The sequence below is a fragment of the Cyprinodon tularosa genome, unplaced genomic scaffold (assembly GCF_016077235.1).
Source record: "Cyprinodon tularosa strain WSP-4 unplaced genomic scaffold, ASM1607723v1 ctg115, whole genome shotgun sequence".
Taxonomy (NCBI): Eukaryota; Metazoa; Chordata; class Actinopteri; order Cyprinodontiformes; family Cyprinodontidae; genus Cyprinodon; species Cyprinodon tularosa.
Window position 1 is genome coordinate 402,096 of NW_024037948.1, and position 20,490 is coordinate 422,585.

General features: G+C 38.7%; 1 protein-coding gene across 1 annotated transcript; it reads right to left on the minus strand.

Moving 5' to 3' along the window:
• Positions 1–7,539: 7,539 nt before the first annotated feature.
• Positions 7,540–19,714, minus strand: fem1c (fem-1 homolog c). The gene is made up of 6 exons (XM_038305484.1): positions 18,450–19,714; positions 11,891–12,060; positions 11,609–11,797; positions 10,962–11,473; positions 10,497–10,673; positions 7,540–9,348 (listed from the first exon to the last, which is right to left on the minus strand). Exons 1-6 carry the CDS (start codon positions 18,991–18,993, stop codon positions 9,084–9,086), a joined length of 1,857 nt encoding a protein of 618 aa, XP_038161412.1. The 5' UTR covers positions 18,994–19,714; the 3' UTR covers positions 7,540–9,083.
• Between the last annotated feature and the right edge of the window lie 776 nt (positions 19,715–20,490).

Consider the following 20,490-nt stretch of genomic DNA (forward strand, 5'->3'; position numbering starts at 1 on the left):
TGAGAAGCACTTCATCTGCTTTCAGCAACTACAATACGGTCTGCAGAAAGGGGGATCAGGGCAGACCTTCCCATCATCAGGATTTCTAAAAAGGGAGGAGCTAGGATCTTTTAGATCTTTCTGCATGCATCCTGGAAACAAATGTTTAGACCTTTAGGTTGAGGCTGCAGAGCGATATTTACAGAAACCGGCCGCCACAGGGAAAGTTTCCCCCACGGCTTGCCAATGAGCATTTAAGTCAGAGTACCAATATTTGCACTAATTTAACCATGTTTTCTTTATTTGTAAAATGGTATACAGACTTAGAAAACTATATCTTATTATTTTACTCCTAACATGTTTATACTTATACTGAGAGAGAGGAGTGGAACTAAATCCTTTGTGTTCACAGACTTGGCAGATAAGCTGACTCTTAATCCCATCAAACCTTGTGAGTCAAACTCTTTGATGTTTTACTTAGAGAACTTGTAGGGTTTTACGTTTAAAATGACGTACATTAAAAATAGCTAATTTCAATTATAGAAGAAGGGGGGGTACTTTACCACACAAGACTCCTTTACCTTCGTTATTTCTTGAATAAATATTTTTCTAGTAATCCCTTATTCGATTTTGCTTATTTTCCAGGCTCAGTTTTAACACCTTAATCACAAGAGGAATTCAAATTTAACCAAAAAGTTTCCACAGAGGTTTATTGTACACATATAAACTGAAGTAATTACCCAGACCTTACATTTAACTTGATCAGGCTTTTTTTAAACATCATCTGAGACCTGAAATATCATAGAGTTGCATCATTTAATATACTGATATATATGTTTTTAATATTGTTTATAGCGCTCATTTAATGTCAAAAATATTATTGTGATCCTTTTCCTTTTTTGTCATACTTTGTTAAGCACTTTGTGCAAAATTTTTGTATTAAAATAATATATAAAAACCTGAATTGATAATTTTAACATTTCAGTGTCTCTTGAAAACAAGAACAAATTTATTTTTTCAAGAATTACACTGTGATAGCAAAAGCACTGCAGTTAGATATTTAATGTTTACCCCATAATATACCAGAAATTAAGTATGAATAGTCTTTTAAAAATGAAGTACTTAGGCAGCATTTTGAAACAAAGCCATACTAACAATAAATGTTATATTTTCTTGCCAGGGATGTTTTAGTTTATTGAAGAACCAAATGGACAATTATCACACCTGTTCTCTGATCACATCGTTTTCATTACTTTGTGAATTAAAAAGCTGTTTGCTTAATGCATATGGCTTTATTTTTTTTTTGCAGTCGTCTCACTGATGTATGAAAAAGGTTTTCTTGTGTAGACCTCCTGTGGAGGAGTTTATTGTAGCGTCCCACAGCTCCAGAAACTGCAGAATCCTTGAGGGATTGGTTGGAAACACTAAAGCAGTGCTCTTAATAAGTCTTCTAACAGCCTGCAGCCGCTTCTTCTCACATAATAAACCAGAGAAAATTATTCTAAATATATGTATATAATTTTCATATAGACAGCCCCTGCTTTTTGATTATTATTCTTTACATAGATGAGGAGCAACCTGAAGGCCCAATGGCTGTGTCATGTTGCTTTACATAACAAATACTGATGCAACAGGTTTGTTATGTGCAGATCTGTTCTGGTAACAGGGATGCCTGTTATTGGGCTGGGGGGCAGGCACAAGTTCTCCTACCAATACAAACATTTAGAATTATATGTCAGTTTTGCCCTAAAAGACCTTTAATCTTTAGCATCCAGTCAATTAACCCCCCTTTTATCGTGAACTGTTTGCTTTCTGTCAAAATTGTAAGAAAGGCTTAAAAATGGCTGTTCACTTCAGCTGGAAACATGTTGCCTTGACAATCAAGAAAAGAAAGGCAGACAACTAAAACAAAAAGTCTGACTCAAACAACGATCCAATCAGATCTGCAGCTATTGGATTGTATTGTTGTGTTTCTGTCAGTAAATTTGTAAGGCAAAGTCTGACCAGGAGACACTTGAGGACAGACAAAGACGTGGGGGAATCAGAGAGTGTATCTGGTGTCTGAGGCGTGTTCACCTACAGCTACTGAGAGAAGCCTTATGTAGGACAGCTTTCCAACTGGGCTTTATTCAGACATAAATATAGACCGGACAGAAATAGGCTGAGCTGGTTCTGCCAAAAGACCTTAAAAAGAAGCCGTGAATTGAGGTCTTCCACACAATGAGGTAGGAGGCAGGTTTGACATACATTTCTGTTTTCACAACAATGCATGCATTCAGTTTTGAATACAAAATTTTTATTATTGACTTTATGTATCAGTTTGGGTAAGATTATTAATTTTACTGATAAAATAGTTGATAAAATACAGAAGCAAGACTAGATTATGGATACAAGAAGGAATAAATTAGAAACGGGTGCCATGAACCCCCTCCATAGACCACATTGAAAGTTTTAAATGGAAAAACCTTATGAGGTCACAAAGAGAGAATAAGTCATTTTCTGACTTTATGTCTCTGGTTTAAAGATAACACAGATAGAGCCCTGTAAGAGCATATTGCTTGCTAAACTAGGTCACATTCAAGCATAATTCAACAACAAACATGAATGTATTTTATTGACATCTAAAGTGGTGCACAAGTCCAGCGTAGTGCAGATTTGGAATATGGAAGGAAAGGTGTAGCCTACATGATTTTCATTTATATTTGTAAAAAGTTTTTATTGGGGTCCCAAATCCATACTTTGTTAACCCTCCTTTTGCAGAAAGTAAAGCTCCAGATCTTTTGGGATTTTGTCTTTACAAGTTCTGGAGACACATTCTTTGGTCATGATTTAAAAGAAATTAAAGCTTAGTCAGACTGGCTGGAGGGTCACTTTCCAAGTCTTTCCACAGATTCCGGTTAAGTATTGAACTTTGACTAGGCCGTTCTGACACCCACACATAATTTACAAGGCTCTTTTAGTTCTGGCTGTGTATTTAGAGTTCCTGAACCAGTGCTTTAATTTTTAGTTTGTTGCAGTTTTTATGTTCGTCTTGTATTTAGCTCTGTCCATCTTCCCATGAGCTATGACCAGCTTCCTTGTCCGTACTGAAGAAAAGCATTCCCACAGCATGATGTTGCAACCTCTATGAATTACCATTAGGGCTGGGTGATATGACTTACAGATATCTTTTTTCCCCCATACATAATCTGACTAATTGATTTTTCCCCCTCCCTTGTTTCATGAAAAGAAATGTTGAATGGCAGAAATTACTTATGAAAACCTGCTTTTCTTTAAGCCATCCTCACCGAAAGTTGACCTCAACTCAAAGCGCAACTAAATACAAGTTGTGAAACTTGCTTAAAAAGAATAATTGTGTTAGACAATTCATAATTTAAGAATAAAAAGTGACAGCCAGACATTATTCTGAACAATGGAAACTCAGACAGTGCTTTGGTTAAAAAAAATCCAGATTTTCCAATTTTTTTATAAACAGCAAATCTGATTATTTGATAATAACATGAAGTTATCCTGGGGATCCTGTGTTCAGGAGGATATGTAGTGTATTTCACCAAGCATGTTGAACAACATATGTAATGTTAGTCCCTTCTGATTAGGGCATCTCCATGAACAATTAATATATTTCATGTGGCTTGTAGAAAACAGACATTTGTTTATTTCACATTCTTTATTCTACCGTTCTCTAAATGCTCCATTTGTGGAATGCAATGCATCCTTGTAAGTTTGCGGTTGGGCATGCTCCTCCTTCCATTTTTACATCATGGGTTGGCTCTTTAAGATGTTTAAATCCCGGAAAAAAGTGTATATATTTAACTCTGGTGTAAAATCTAAACAATTTTATCCCTCACTTGTTGATCTCTTAGTTCTTTATGATCGGTTTTATTTCTCTCAAACTCAGCTTAAGACCAGAGAAATCTTTTTCCACTTCAATAAAATCTGTAAACAATTTGTTCTGCTGGGTTTTCTTCAGATACAAATAAAGCATGCAACCAGTTTTTAGGTTTATGTTTGTAAATATTTTTAAGAACCTTTTATGATTTTTCTTTAGTTAATTTCAGCCTTTTTACATTCTCAGCAATAACTTGTTTTATATTTAATCCAAATTAGCTGAAGTGACAAGATTTTTCAGATAAATATGACGAGATGTTGCATAAGCTATGAGGCTTTGATATACTGGATATATTAAGAGCGACTTAAAACAGTTGTGAAGCTTTACTTAAATTAAGTCTTCACGTTAACCTTCCGTATAGATCAAATGCATGTTCGACTTAGAGCGGCTGTGATGTATAAAATTAAAAAATATTGAATTTATATGAATCATGCAAAAACAAAAAGAAACCCCCAGAAAGAAGTCTTAAAAATGGAAGTTTCCCATCCTCTTCATTACTGGGTCTTCATGGGCAACCCTGTGACTCACTACGCCCACTCTCCGTTAAGCTGACAAGTGGTATTCTAAAAAATCTGGCTTTTATGTGTGCTCCTGCTTGCTCGTTTCAGCTGTACACCCCTCTTCCTCTGCAGCCTCCTCTCTGTTCCCTCCTACGATTCTGCCAACATCTTGAGGGATCCGGTGGTGACGCTGCTATAAATTTCTACGTATATAGAAAGTGGGACAGGGCCATAGGACCCCTTGCATGCTGCTGCGACAGGGCTTGACTTGTTCCAGGCGCATGGACCCAGCAACATGCACAACTCATACTTCCCAATTACCATCAGAGGGATATTTACAGTACATTCCTGCCAATAGAGATGTAGGTCAGCTGCAGCCTTCTTCAGCTTCTGAAGTGCATGCAGCTCTGCTTCTCTGCTTAAAAATGTAACTGAACAGTCTTATGCATCTTATAACATGGAACTGCTGCTTATTTTAATGCAGAGCAAACAGGGACTGACTGTGCTGAAACACTTTAATGGTGCTACTCTATGCTGCTCAGCCGGCAAACTGAAACGTCTTCTTCAGCAACACCTTTTACCTTTTGTTTATCCTTGAACCACCTTAATTTCATTAGTCCATCCAAAATGGTCAATGCTTAAAATGACACGGAGAAAAAAAAAAAGAAATTCAAGAAGTGGAAAACAAATTTGAGAAAATAAAAGTTGTGCAGCATTTGAAATGCACCCTTGGAGCAGCTCTGTCCTGCATCATCAGTCCACTGCACACACACACACCAGCAGACTGACACTGCGTTCGTGACACATTAAGAAATTCCTACTCTCTGCTTTGTAAGAGATCCTGGCAGTGAGTCATCTCTGAGCGTTCGGGATAGGTGTGACATTCTGGCACTGACTGCAGCTGATGCCTGTGTGGAGGAGGAGGAGGCAGGTGGGGAGATCTTCAAATGCCAAACACGAATGCGGCCTTTAAAATTGTGCATCTGAAACGATATCGGCTGCTTCACCTTTTTTGCCAACAAAGCTGTTTTGTGTGGTTAAAAGATGCCAGCAATTAAGTTGCTATATCTATAGTACAATGCATGAAAACAGCAGCTGGACTCTGTTCAGGTGATTTTGTTAATTTAAAACCAAATAATGCCCCAAACTGATCCCCCTAACACTTCAGGTACCTGATCATATAGTGTTGGCTAAACTCTGTGACCCACACCTGTTATTTGGAGGCTATTTGTAATTTCTTAGAAGCAAACCCTATAGTTTAAGCAGACAGAATGTAGAAGTGTTTTACAACCTCTGTGCAGTTGTTTTAAATAAAATGTTTCTGTCTCTGGGTGCTGCATTATACCATCTGCAGCAGATCACACAGTCTGCATCATGCGACATGCAATGTCTGCTGTGCTTGGACATTCCTCAGTCTTTCTAATAGATTCACAATGCAAAGAAACTTTGTTTCCTGCATCCTAAGAATGGAAGCTCATAATCAACATGTGCTACAATTCACACAGGTAAGTGTTAGCCTAGTACTTCAACTAACTGTTCCTCATGAAAACATTGCACCACAGGTAAGATGATTAGACTGTAGATGTTGAGTGATGTTTGTCTTTGAAAATTAAGCTTTCCATCATAAGAACACTGTTGCTTTTTAATCAAAGCTAAACCATAATTGCAGCCATTCATTAGAGCTGCTCTACACAATCTGCTGTTGTGATACTATTTAACCATCCAAGTTATTTTATCAGCTTTACTACAGTATAAGGTTGGGATTTACAGACTTCTCCCTGATTTTAAATCAGCGTTAGCCAATAAGTGAAACATCCTGAAGAGAAAAACCCACAAAAAAAATATAACTATTTCTATGGTTGCCTGCATCATAAATCCTGTTCATTTCAAAACATTTCAATCAAGACTGAGAATTCGATTCAAAAATATGTTTGAATCGAATAATATGTAAGTCCTAAAAAGCGAGAGTTTTTTTTCCTTAATGATGGTCCAGCTGTAGATGGGGAGGAATTGCGTCCAGACCAGCTTGCTGCTTTAGTGCACAAACAGCTTAACAGTGAGATCAGCAATTCCTGCATGCAGGTGAAAATAGTTTTACACTTACTTTTTTACCAGAACACATGCAATTCCTTGGCCCAACCTTCAGATACTTGCTGCTGTTTTCTATTTGTAGGATCTATTGTCTCCACAAACCAAAGGCAGCTTAGTGCAGAGCAAAACATCCTCATGCCTTAAAGAACAAATTGTTTAACATTTTTCCCCCTTGGCGATACTTAGAAAAGCCTTAAAGAGTGAACTCATTGCTCTTTGACCGTCATACAGCAGGTAAGGAAAGTATTCAGACGCCTTTAAATTTTTTTACACTGTTTCATTGCAGCCAATTACTAAAATAAAAAAAATCTTCATTTTATTTCTCATTAATGTACACTCAGTAACCCATCTTGGCAGAAAAAAAAACAGCTCCTTTGACCTCATGATTCTCATTTGCTCTGTCATGCACTGTTAGCTGTAATGTCTCATATAGGCAGGCTGTACCTTTCCTAATCAAGTCCAATTAGTTTAATTAAAAACAGCTGGACTCCAATGAAGGAGCAGATTGATCATAAGGAGGATCAGAACAAATGGGCAGCATGTGAGTTAAATGTGTGTCAGAGCAACAGGTCTGAATACTTATGATGATGGGATATTTCAGTTTCTTTTTTTATTAGCAAAAAATTCCACATTTCTGTTTTCTGTTAAGATGGGGTGCAGAGCGTCATTAATGAGAAATAAAATGAACTTTTTTTTTTTTTAAATATTATTTTAGCAATTGGCTGCAATGAAGCAGTAAACATTTAAAGGGGTCTGAACACTTTCCATACCCACTGTATATGCAATTATATTTTCATGGTAAATTTGTTTTTTTACTGGTCTGAAATATTTTTCATATTTAATAACGGAAAGCAGCAATGTGCACTAAGCTGACCTGTAGTTGAATACATTTCTCCCGATTGAAGACTTTAACCCCTGGAAAGTAAAACTGCTGATTTAGTTTTATTAATCCAAGAAGGTTCTGCAGAGAGTGAGAACTATATGAAACAGATATCCAAAATTAAACACCAGTAAAACCTTTTGTTTTTTTTCTCTACTCAAGGATGACAAAGCTTAGAAATAAAGAGATTTGGTCCAGGATACATGTGCAACATGGTTTTATTGTCAAACTGGTAATTAAGACATGAATTTGATTAATGCCATATCAAATCTTAATCTCAGCTGTAGTAAAGTGCAGATCAAATCAAGTTGCCCTGGGTGCCCTAGTACATTTAGTCAGGTTTTGAACTGCAATATGAAATCCTACAAATTATGAAAAGCCCTTTTTTTTGTCTTCCTCTCCGCCCACACGCCTTGAGCTAAATGTGCAAATATGATGTTCACAAAGCTTTACTAATCTGTGTATCGAGGAAATCTTCTTTCACTCCCTTTGCTTTTCAGTCTTACAAGATGAACCAGCTGCAGTTGGAAGTCGTCATGAGAGCTAATGGCGCTGCTGCACATGCACAGCGGGGCAAACCTGGACTTTTATGCTTTTTTTAACGATGGAGTTAAATGTAAAAAAAAAACAAATTCAACCGTTTAAAAAGATTAGCCACACATGAAGTCTAGAGGTCACTTTTGTGTACTGTAAATAGTTGGGGCCCCTGCGGTTTCTCAGTGGCAGTCGTGTGCAATAAAGAATCTTCAAGGGGCGCCAATACATTAAACTCCCGCTCTCAGTTTGTCTATGCTCGATTAAAACACTGTGCATACAAGAAACAACGCATGGCAAACACACCCGCACAGCATTCACCACCACCTCCAAAGTAAAATAAAAATAAAAATATCATTCACTCTTCTCAAAGTCAGCATAATGGTTTCACCTCCACCTGAGTAGGTGGGTGACGAAAGGAAGCAATGGAGTAAACGAAAAAATCCCCATGAGATATTGCACAGACAAAGCGCCGGCACAGAATACAACAGTCTCTTTCCAACAGCCCAGCCTGTGCATAGGAAAAATAAAGCACTTACGGTGTTCACACACACCAAACCAAACCCGCCTCTCGTAAAGCTTTGTTACATGTCAGGGTGGGAAAGACAAATGACTGTAAAATCTAACCTACAGATCTCCAGATTTCAAGAAAAGGAACAAAAACCCAATGTGTGTTAATGTACAAAAAATAAAATAAGGAGTCCAGGTTTGTTGGCAACAGTATGAGGATGAGGGGAAAAAATAAAATAAAAATAGTGATAACCTGAAGCCCCGGCGTTTGCAGCAAATCCTGGAGATTTGAGAGGAGAGAAGCAGGTGATGATGCAGCTGGATTGGAGCCAGCATGGAGAAAAATCTCTCAAGTTTCATTCAATAAATAGCATTGTGGAATATGAAAAAAAAAAAGCAAAAATATGAGAATTCCTCTGTTTCAGTTAAGAAAAAAACCGTTTATAATCCATGTTGCAACATGTTTCCAATACATCCCGTAGAACAAGAGCAGTCAGAACTGCGGCTCTTTCGGCAAATTCAGTTCATCCTAGTTAATTTGGGCATTTAGTAACCGCTTCTTGCAAACCAACCCCAAATAACGGTCTTTGTTTTTTTTTTTAAACAACGTCTGAATCTCCTCGATGTATTCCATCACCTCTATGGCGGTCAAACTCCTGCTCCTCCTTTCAGTCCGCTGCACCCCCTTTCTGTACAATCATTATCTGTGGAGCAAAACGAAGGCCTCCAACTTCTCGGGGATGTTTCCCCGATAGCCCAGGCTGTGCTTGATGATGGCTCTGGCAGCGAGGCACTGCAGCGTGATGTGGTTGATGGGTTGAATGACGTTCCTGGCCAGCTCCTTCTCGTCCAGGAGGTCGCAGGCGGTTTGTTGGAAGGCGTTGGTGCTGTCGAAGTGAGTCCCATTGGAAATGAGCAGGTTCATGATGTCAGGGTGACCGTTAGAGGCAGCTATGTGGAGCGGGCTGGGGAAAAACAACAGGCAAATGGTTAGACTGAGTTACAGGCTGCACTCAGATTCAAGTCTGAGGCAAAACATAGAATTTAAATCTGCTTTCTGTCTCTCACATTGTAACCTTAATTGTTTTTGATATTGTTAACTTATAAAGCAGCAGCCATTCAAAATGGCCCTTCGCAGTCAAACGCCAGCTGAATGGCAGCCAACTTCCAGCCACTCGAGTGACCCTCTCTTGCATATTTTTTTACTCCGACTCCACCCTTTCACTGAATTACAGCTTCTGACAAGGAAATGATGCTTCTGTTTAGATCTTAATGTCAGCAAATCATGATAGAATATTTTAGTGCAAAGATTGACGTTTTAAAAAGGAATCTTAGGGGACCAGCCAAGGGCCCATCAAGGAAAGTGGGGACATTTTTAATGGCTACTACTATACCTCACACATTGGTCAGTTTAACAGGGTTTATATGCGTGAACCGCATAAATAAACGCATTGCTGTATAGTTATGGGTAAATATACAGAGTTCCAAAGATAGAACCTTTAACTGCACTTCAACAAGTTGACTTTTGTTTTTATCCATTTGTAAAACAGCACAATATAAATCAGAATAAATGAAAAGCATTTCAACTAGGGCTGCGACTAACCATTATCTTGTAAATCAATTAATCTGTCTATTATTTTCAGGATTACTCGATTAATTATTGAAAAGCAAAAGGTTCCTTTAAGATTTATTTTTTATGAAATTAAACCAAGTAAAACTAAAAAAACTCTTCGACTTGAGGAATGGTGATATAATAACTGCTTTAAGTGGGTCGCTCTGTCAGCTAAAGGCATGTTTTAGAGTCTCTATGCTTTAGGTAACGATTAATCAATTACTAAATTAGTTCTCGATTAGTTAAATAATTAAAAACTCACAATTAATCTTAACTGTTTCAGCCCTAATTTCATTATCAAAATTTAGGGCTCCTCATATCAGGATATATTTTTTGATTAACCTTAAATAATATCTAAAAACTTAAAGGACGCAAGAAATCTTGTCTGTCACATAAAGCTCCATTTATAAACATGATCCTGTGGTTATACCATAAAAAAAAAATAATTACACTTGAGATGCATTGATGCTTTTACAAGAGTGTTTCAGTTGAAAAGCAGACCTGTTGTCGTCTTCGTCCCGGCTGTTGACATCCGCTCCACACTCCAGGAGGATGGACGCCACTGTCAGGGAGGGAAACTTGCAAACAGGATAGCGGCCCACGCAGGTGGTGTTGCGGTCGACCGCCAGGTGCAAAGGGGTGAAGCCGTTCTTTCCGCACGGCTGGAGTTTCAGGAACCTAGAAGGGTGGTGAAAATAAAAAAAGGCAACATCGAGTCAAAATGCACTCAGAAATGACCATGAGTCATTAATCTGATTGAAGGCAATCTGGAGGTTGAGACTGAATTATAATCTTCTCGGTGGAACTGACCGAGAGAAATTTAAAAGCTCCGGAGGAAAGGAAAGCTACACTGACCCACTTTTTTGGAGAGCAGATAATAGTCATTTACACTATGTGGGTCAGTGAAAAAAAGAAAAAATAAGTCACAACAAAAGAATGTTGTGACTTTTCATATGTGCCACATACCTATAGATGGTTTCCTTCTTTGAATGATCCTGGTCAGCAGAACAAGGCACCTTCTCCAGAAGACAAATGAGGTGCAGGATTATAGACAGGGCCTTACTGAGCTGAGCCGGGTCAGGAGGAATCGGCCCGAGCTGTTTGACCGCTCGCTCAATCTCTAACACGCTCTTGGTCAATATCCCCATCAGGTCCTCGAAGGACACCGATGTCCCTAAGAGCCCTTTGGCCCTGTCCTGCAGCATGAAGGAGAAGAGCTCTGCGAACGACAGCAGGCTGGAGGTGGTCATGGGGCTCAGGGGGTCCAGGTTGCTCTGCTGCATTTCCAGTGCGTACTTCCACAGGTTGATGCAGCGCTCAAAGTTTCCAGAGTCTGCGTAGACGGCCCCTCGGTATCGGATGTAGTAGGAGGTGTCTGGATGCTGCGGTCCGAGGATTCTCTCTCGGATGAGCAGAGCCTGCATGCGCATCTCATCCGGGTCGGATATCAACCCATCCAGCTCCTCCCCATTAGTGACCTAAAGGGAAGATTTAGAGAATTTGTCCTCATAAAAACTAGATGGTTTTACTGAAATCAATGCAAAACATTCTCTTTGGTTCAACCATGCGCCCTTTAAAACCTGACAATCAGCCTTTTAAAGTAATAAACTAACCTCCTTGGCATAATCATAGGCCATGATCAGCTGCTTGGGTTCTGGTTTTTGAACAACGTTGTTGCTGTCCGTGTATCTGAGGTCCATGGCTCTCTTCCAGTACTTTAAAGCTCCAAGCAGATCCCTCTTCTTGTCAACAAATGTTGCTCCCAAAAGCTCCAGTGCATCGATGCGCTCCGTGTGACTTGTCTGCAAAGGAAACCACACGGCACTTTAGTAAATGATTCAAAAAGACAAAAGTGCATATTTTCATACTGCACAGTCGCCGCATCATAGACCCACCTGCTGGTGCGTCGTCAGGTAGTCTACGATGTTAGTGTGACCGGTGACGCTGGCAGAGAGGAGGGGAGTCATGCTGTAGCCATCCCGCTCCATGGTGGCACCATACTGCAGCAACATTCGCATGATCTCCAGGCTACCTGACTCTGCACAGTCATGGAGCGCGGTGTTGCCTGATGGAAGAGTCAGTCAGTCTGTTATTTATATCCACATCAGAACATCAACAAAAACAATGTTGCCTCACTTTGGTTGGTATTTATGGTCAAGCACAAATTATAAGCACAGCGCACTAATCAGAGAAGCAAACAAGGCTAGAAGTCCCCAGCAAAACCCTAAATAAGCAAGACCAACAAATTGGGCCTCAGTGGAATTGAGCAAAAAAAAAAAAAATTTAATAAAATATAGATGATGTTTTTGCAGCTTCTTGTAACAAATGCAGGGGAATACAGCAAAAACATTGATGATGCTAGGGCCAAAATCGCTGTTTTTTAACCTGTGAAAATTATTCACAATTATTATAAAACTACTTCAAATTTTTTTTTCTTAAAAAAAACAAAAAACAAAAAACACTTAAAACTTCATAAAATCCAGAACATCAGTCAGGGACAAATGGTGTAATCTAGACTGCAAAGACCAAAACTTTATACTGTGCATGCAAAACAACCAACCAATAAAAAAAAAAAAAACTAAAGAGCCAAAATTAAAAACAAGCAATATTCTGAAACAAGAGGATTGATGCATCGACCTCTGCTGCACCCTTTCACATAAGTCGATCCACATAAACGAGCCTTTTCACGAAAAGACAACACTTTACATAAAGACTAAATAAATATGAAGAGATTTACTTCTTTAAAATGCCAGCGAGGGAAACTTCTGGGTTATTGTGAAATGCTTCAAAGCAGAAGTTAAGATTCTTCACTCTCGGGTTGTGGAGAAACTGAATCATCCACTTTGATGACAGCAATGTAACTATTTGCTCCATTTTAGGTAATTTAGATTTTTTTGACTCCTAATCATTTTTTGATTAACAAGCACTTGGACAATGTTTTTTTTCCAAGCAGAAATGGCTCGTAAGTGTAAAAGTCTGCAGGTTGAGCAGAACAAAACCAGAACACTGATTATAAGATGAGCAACATGTAACTGTGTATAAAAGGTTTTTTATATGCCAAGCAAGTGCATGTCTCTGCTTGCAAGTTTTTAAGTGTTGTGCAGAGAAGGATCTACATGAAGATGGCTTGTGACAGACTCAAGTAGCTCCTGCTTTAACTCGTCACTGATCCAAACAGGTCAGCCTATTTTAAGCTTTGCATCGCTCGCAATGTTTTGAATCTGTATACAAATCAACTCCGTTTTCTTTTTCAGTCTTTCTGAAATGGCATCTAAGGAGAAAAAATAAAATAAAAATAGAGAAAGTTTTGATTCTTTAGACACACCCAGTTTTACAGAGGAGCTGACGTAGCCTGAATGCAGCTTTCCACTGTGAAACCAGAAGTTCATGTTAGTTGGCTGAGTCATTTAGCTCAGAAATATGTCATAGCTTCACCTACTGTGTATTGTATGACAATGTCTGTGGTAATGGGTTAGAACCACTAGTTGTGTTTATGGGCACATTTTAGTGCACTGATCTGACTTTACTTGTGTATGGCTAATAACATTTTTTGATTTTGTGAACTCCTCATGTCCAAGAAAGTGAGGAGCTGTTTTTTTCCATAAAGGTAGCAGTTTAATTTATTCTAGAAATGAAGAACAACTACTTTGTGATTTCTATGAACTCCAACTATGTAGCCAAGTATATGCTTCCTGATTGAGCAGGTATTTCAACATTGAGTAATTGCTCGATTCCTGGCTGTGCTGTGATTTATGACTTTATTATTATTATTATTTTTTTATCTGATAGCACCTATATAAAAACAATCCATTTTAAAGTGACGAGTCTTTCCTACTGTCGCCACATGCTTGTGGATGAGGAGGAATCCTAGTCTTAATATTTGTTACCCGAGTTTACCTGTGACCCAAAGTCAGAACAACAAGACAGCACAGTTAGGCTAATGATGCTTTTTGGTGTGGTGGAAAACAATAGGACAACATCTGTTATTCCCAGCAGCTGGGAGGACTTTATAACCACCACTGCTCCCAACAAGCTTAATAAGTGTGTATACTTGCGCCTGCAACTTTTTTCCATTGTTCCCTTTTTTGTCAGTTTCATGATAGTCATTTTGCACATCTCTGTTCTTGATGCTATTCATTATATCTACTTGAAGTGTGCGCAACTTTGCCAAGCAGGAAACTTTGCCCAATATTGTGATTAACACCAATAGTTAAAAGTCACTCATGATCTGGATCATGACCAAATTTTAATGAATTGTTTCTTGGCATGAGGAGCACCTTTGCTTATAACCTCCTTTAAATCCTTTCATATGTTTATTAATAAGGCCTAGCATGTGTCTACAGCCTCTGGTGTTTGTTCTGCTCTCACCTTCCTCATTCACTCTGCTTTCTGGTTTGATCAGCAGATCGAGACTTTGAGCAAGGCATGACTCACTCTGCCTGTGTTTTTGTCTTCAGTATAATAATACTTGTGGACTTTAAGTCTGATGCTGAAGCTGTTAATTGTCACTGCTGCCTCCCCCTGGTCTGGGGGGCAGCTTGTTCCACCAAATAATATAAAAGAATCCTTTAAAAACATTACAGCATCCGGATTATGATTTGGCTAATCACCAAATTACAGTGGGTTGTTCCTTGGTCTGAGGTTCATCTTTGGTTCAAGTGTCATAAAAAGCCGTTGATGGCTTTTCAAGCTATCATGTAAAAAGATAGACAGAAAAACACAAATAAACTCTACTTAAAAACATAACCTCCCTGGCGGTGGTAATAGAAAAGGCCTTTATTGACCCAGAAAGGCAAAAATAGTTATATTCTATTAACCTAGAAGATTGTGACGGGAAAGGTCGAAAACCAGACAAGTACTGTCACATGGCTACTGAGCAAAGCACAAACACATGTTTCAAAACAGTCAAAAGAAAAAGCAAGGAGCAGCTTGCTTCTGTCTCCTCTTCCTGTGGTTTTATTATTGAATGATATTTAATAAAAAACATTTGAATGCATCACAATAGGGCTACAACTAACAATTATTTTGCAAATCTATTAATCTGTCGATTATTTTGTTGATGAATAATCGGATAGCCAAAGGTCTCTTAAAGGAGATTTTTTTAAACGAAATTAAACCCAAAATAAAAACTTTTTTTGACGTGATAAGTTCTAGATAGAGCATATTGATGGAGATATATATATATATATATATATATATATATATATATATATATATATATATATATAGTTTTTTTTTTTTTACAATTCTGTTATAATTACTGCTCTAAGTGAGTCGCTCTGTCAGCTAAAAGAGCGTTTTAGAGTCTCTACACTCCAGTTAACGATTAATCGGTTACTATATTAGTGGACAATTATTTCAATAATCGTTTTATCAAAATTAATCTGATTCATTGTTTCAGCCTTAAATGAAAACCTTCAACTGGTAGTTTTGTAAAGCCTTAATGGCCAGCCCCATAAGAGGCTCAGAAAAGCAGTTACTCTTAGTCAGTGGTGTCAAAAGTACACATATTTGTTACTTAAGTAGGAGTATAGATACTACAGTTTAAAAACAAACTGGTAAAAGTTGAAGTATCAACTTGACCTCTTTACTCAAGTGAAAAAGTATGTCCTCCAAAAACTACTTAAAGTATAAAGTAACCTTAAAAAAACAAACAAAAAATAGCCAGATGCCACTATATGTATTGAAAGCTCAATTTTTCGACTATTTTGAAAAATTCTTGGAGATAGAGCCAAGGAGGAGGGAGGTCTTGTTGGTCTCCGTCTCCCGATACGCCATTGCCTGGGTCCGACCTTTCAGACATTTCAACATCTTTTTCTGAATCTAACATTGTAGCATGGCATAGACAATTCACGTTTACAATTTGAAGAACACCTGCTAGCTTCTGATCATTTCCTTTAGCTAACCAATGAATGTTTGCGTTACACGACTCATCCAATTACACTAGTTTTAACTAGATGTGGATGGCGCCAATGATCTGCATTGGATTGCGCAAACATCATAATATATATATTTTTAAACATAAAACCGAAGCCAAAGGTAACCAGTAACGTTTGTTTTAAAAATGTAAGGAATAGAAAATAAAGATACTTGTGTGAAAATGTAATAAAAAGAAGTCAGAAGTAGGAATAAAAATAACGGAGTAAAGTAAAGATACCTAAAAAGTGTACTTTAGTACAGTATTTGTACTTAGTTGACACCTCTGCTTTTAGTTGGTTTTCTTATACTTCAGGTTATGTAATGATTCCCCTCCTAAGCATAATTTTACTAATTCCTATCATAAGATAAATAAGATTTTTGTGATCCAGTGCAACTATAATCTAATCATCTAATTGTATTGGATCCATCCATCCATTTTCTAACACGCCAAGTCCCGAGTGGGGTCACGAGGGGTGCTGGTGCCCATCTCCAGCTGTCTACGGGCGAGAGGCGGGGTACATCCAGGAAAGGTTGCCAGTCCATCGCAGAGCAACACAGAGAAAAACAGGACAAACAACCATTCACACATACACACACTCACACCTAAGGGGACTTTAGAGAAGCCAATTAATCTAACACCAAGAGTACCCCGACAGAACCCACGCATGCTCAGGGAGAACATGCAAACATGCAGAAAGAGCCCGGGCTGGGAGCCAAGAACCTTCTTGCTGCAATAATTTAACAATAATTAATATTAGGGATGCACGATATTGGGATTTTGGCCGATATCCGATATGCCGATATTTTAAAACTTATGTAGCCGATAACCGATACCGATGTTAAAGCTGGACAAAAATAAGTAGTCATTGAAAATAGCAGTTTTGTTATCCATTTCTGACACTTTGAAAAATAATATACTAAAATATATTTTCATATGCTGATATCAAACAGATTTTTAAAAACGCGGTATCGATCTATTTTACTTTCAAAATCTTGTGAAATTTTTCATCATTCTGTTACAAACTCTCGCGATATTTTGCAAATTCTTGTGAGATTTTGTTAGTAAAATAGATCGATACTAGGGCTGGGCGATAATTCAATAACGATATATATCGATCGATAGACGTGTGGCGCAATAGAAAAAAAGAGGGTCGATAAAAGTTCGATAAAAAAGAAACGCAGTTTTCCTTCCTTCTCATTGTAGCCTAGCATGTAGGTTTATGCTAGTCACTGCTTCCTCCCAACCAATCACAATCGCGGACCCAGGCACGCCGTCACCAAGCGCCGCCCTCTCAAACCACAACACAGAGCACATGAAGATGTCGCAGCAAGGAGAGGCGGAGGAAATTGTTTCAAAGAAGGTTTTTGTAGTTCGGCAGTCTGGTAGTATTTTGGTCATGGCAAGTCGGACCAAAAACAAACCACAGTCATCTGTAAAATGTTTAGGGAACCAGTGAAAACTAAGTCTGATAACACAACCAACTTTTTTTTTTTTTTTTATCATCTCAGCCGCTCACACCCGCAGGAGTACGAGCTGTGTAGGCCCCGACGCGGCTCTCCTCCGAGGAATCTTCGGGAATTTCGGGAAAATATATATATATTTTCAGTTCTTGGCAGTTTCCCACGTAGTTCTAACATTTGAGAGAAAAACGCTGAGGGGCCAGAAACTTCAAAGTAATAACTCAGGTTAAAGCAGGAAACGGGGGCGGCGGTGGGAGGGCATTTATTTATTTGTTATATTTATTTTGGTCACTTTTCTGGTCACTTTAGTTTATTCTTTGTCAGTATTTAATAACATAACTCAGGTCTCTTAAGTTATTTTTCTTTAAAACAATTCTGTTATGGTTAAAAAAGTTGGTTAAATAAAGATTTAATTGGAAGTCTGTGTTTGTGTTTGTTATTAAAATTAAATCATTTAGCAATATTATAAAAAGTCCAGGCAGAGCTGCACATAAAATATGGTTTCAAATCTTTTCAATAATTATCGATATCGATCAATATGCTTTTTTTTTTATCGATAAGCTTTTTTTCTATATCGCCCAGCCCTAATCGATACCGCGTCAATATATCAACATATAAAAATATGGCAACATTTCGTGAATTTTCGGGGGATTTCGTAGCATAACGATGACATATAGCAATATTTCATTAGTAAAAGAGATTGATATGGTGTTTTTAAATGGCAATATATCAGCATATGAAGATATTGTGATATTTTAATGTATCAATATTTTTTCCCTCGTCTTTAGAAGTTTTTAAGTCTGTAAAAAAGAAGTTTTTGAGGAAGAAGAAGTAGTATTTTCTTCTTTTTTTTTTAGACTTTAGAAACTCAGAAGCTGATCAAATATCGGGTTAAATATCGGTGGGGTGGCCGATGTCCAATATTCAGTTTTAAGGACGATACCGATAGGGGGCCGATTATATTGTGCATCCCTAATCAATATATATAATCAAACAGGTAATAAAAAAAAGCAGGAGCAATATCAAAGCCACAAAATAGGCAGAAGAATGTAATGTAGGTGGTTGTGAACTGACCTTTGACGCTTTTCCTGTTGACATCCGCCCCTTTCTCCAGCAGGTACTGCGCTATCTCCTTGTGGCCCTTGTAACAGGAGATCATCAGACACGTGTGGCCATGTCTGTTCGCCACCTCCAGGTCAGCTTTGTGCTCCACCAAGTACCTGACGATGTCCAGGTGCCCGTCAAAGCAGGCTGCCCTCAGGGGCGTGGAGTTAGTGAGGGTCGTGCTGTTCACAGAGGCTCCGTGTCCCAGCAGGGACTGGACCACCTTTAGGTGACCGGCTGCCGAAGCTGCCCACAGAGGGGGCGCCCCCTCTATCGTCTCCCCATCAAAGTTCACCGAGCCCCCTACCTCCACCGGAGCACAGCAGCACTCCAGCAGGTACTCCACCAGGTCCAGGTGGCCGTACCGAGCGGCCATCAGCAGCGGAGTGGCTCCGTTCGTCTTCTCCCCCATCAGCTTGCTCACTTCGTGTCCATCTTTGTTCTCCAATAGTTTCTGAAGCAAGCGGAGCTTACCGTCCCTGGCGGCGTTATAAACCGCAGTCTTTAAATCCATGTCTGATGAGATTCACTGCTTATTTAAAAGGGGGGTTGATGTCGTAGCCGGGAAGCCTTTGTTTACAACCTTCGACTTTCTAGCTAACGCTAAGCTAGCTGGTTAGCTTCCGTTGGGCTTTTTACTAGCTCAGCATTAGTATGGTGGGTTATTTGAAACGTAACTTCTATAAATAACCGAGCCTCTTCTAATGAATCTCTGTGATAAGGCGACACATTTGAAGTGGAGCGAGCTAATCAACTTCCTTAATCGATAAAACTGCTCTACTTTTCACCTCCTAGCTGATCGTCTGAGCGAAACTCTCCCGCTGGCCCGTCGTCCTCTCCCTCGTCGGCTCTTTTTCCTTGGCTTATCACAGTCCGACGAAATTTCATGGTATTTGTTTTCTCCTTAGGGCCGAGAAGATAGAAATCCACCCCCCGTAAAGCCGAGTTAGCCTAGCCTGGGAAAACAATGCTGGAGCGAACGGGCTGGGGGGATATCCCCGGTGTCAGAGCGGAGTGTTTCCCCTCACACACATCCACATACAACGAGAAAAAAAAAACCCGAAGAAAAATCTTTAACGTCCAGAAATGGGGGAATAATGATAGATTCGTTGTAGCTACCCAACGATCTGACACGGTGGAATATTTCTCAAAGAGGTTTAAAAAAAACAAAAACGTAAATTAGGGAGCCTAACCACCCACGGATAGACCGAATGATCACGACTCGGTTTCTGTCGAATCACAGCGTAAACTCAGGCTTTTCTGTCCTTAACATTGGATGATTGGCGGGTCAACATCCAATCACAGACCAGATAGCTGATTACGTAGCTATTTGTAGGAAACTAAAGTTGGATGGTACTGAAGAGGATTATATGAAGGACCAACTCTGCCATATTTAAAAATAAATACAGAAATAAATAAATGCTCATTAAATGTATAAGCATACAATTAATTGCCAACAAAAAAGTGAGACATAAATGTATATAACTCTTAATTAGCTTCTTTATTTATTTGCCTTTGTAATATTTACCTTATTTATTTTTCTGTCCTTTATAATCTTCAACTTTATTTTTTAATTACTTATATTTTTAAGTATTTATTTATGTGCATGTTATAATATTTGTGTCTGTTTTATTCTTCCTTTGTATTTTTTTACCTTAGTTATTTCTTCGCCGCTGTTTATTTCTCTCTGCCCTTTTTACATTTCTCTATGCATTTATGCCTCATTATGCAAATGAGGAGGGGGCGTGTCCTAGAGAGTCAACTTCTGCTCATTGGTTGGCTTGGCGGTCCATCTCCTTAACTCACAGAGCTCAGAGTACTAAGTTAAATGTTCTCTTTTCTGTTGCTGTTGTTCAATAAAAGTACGTTTTGAGATCATTTGAGGCGAGAACCTTATACTTTTAAGCATCACCATATGGCCCATTCACAGATTTAATGCGTAATTTAAAAGAAAATGTGACGAACTTGAGAGGACCGTGGCAACCAGCAAAGCTCCGAAGCTGACGGCAGC

What these genes read in the sequence shown, in the direction of transcription:
- fem1c (XM_038305484.1), bottom strand. Translation starts at nt 18,993, where the DNA reads ATGGATTTAAAGACTGCGGTTTATAACGCCGCCAGGGACGGTAAGCTC. An exon ending in CCTATGATTATGCCAAGGAG is followed by an intron (nt 11,474 to 11,608) that starts GTTAGTTTATTA and finishes TCTTCCCTTTAG; the next exon opens with GTCACTAATGGGGAGGAGCT. An exon ending in CGGGACGAAGACGACAACAG is followed by an intron (nt 9,349 to 10,496) that starts GTCTGCTTTTCA and finishes GTTTTTCCCCAG; the next exon opens with CCCGCTCCACATAGCTGCCT.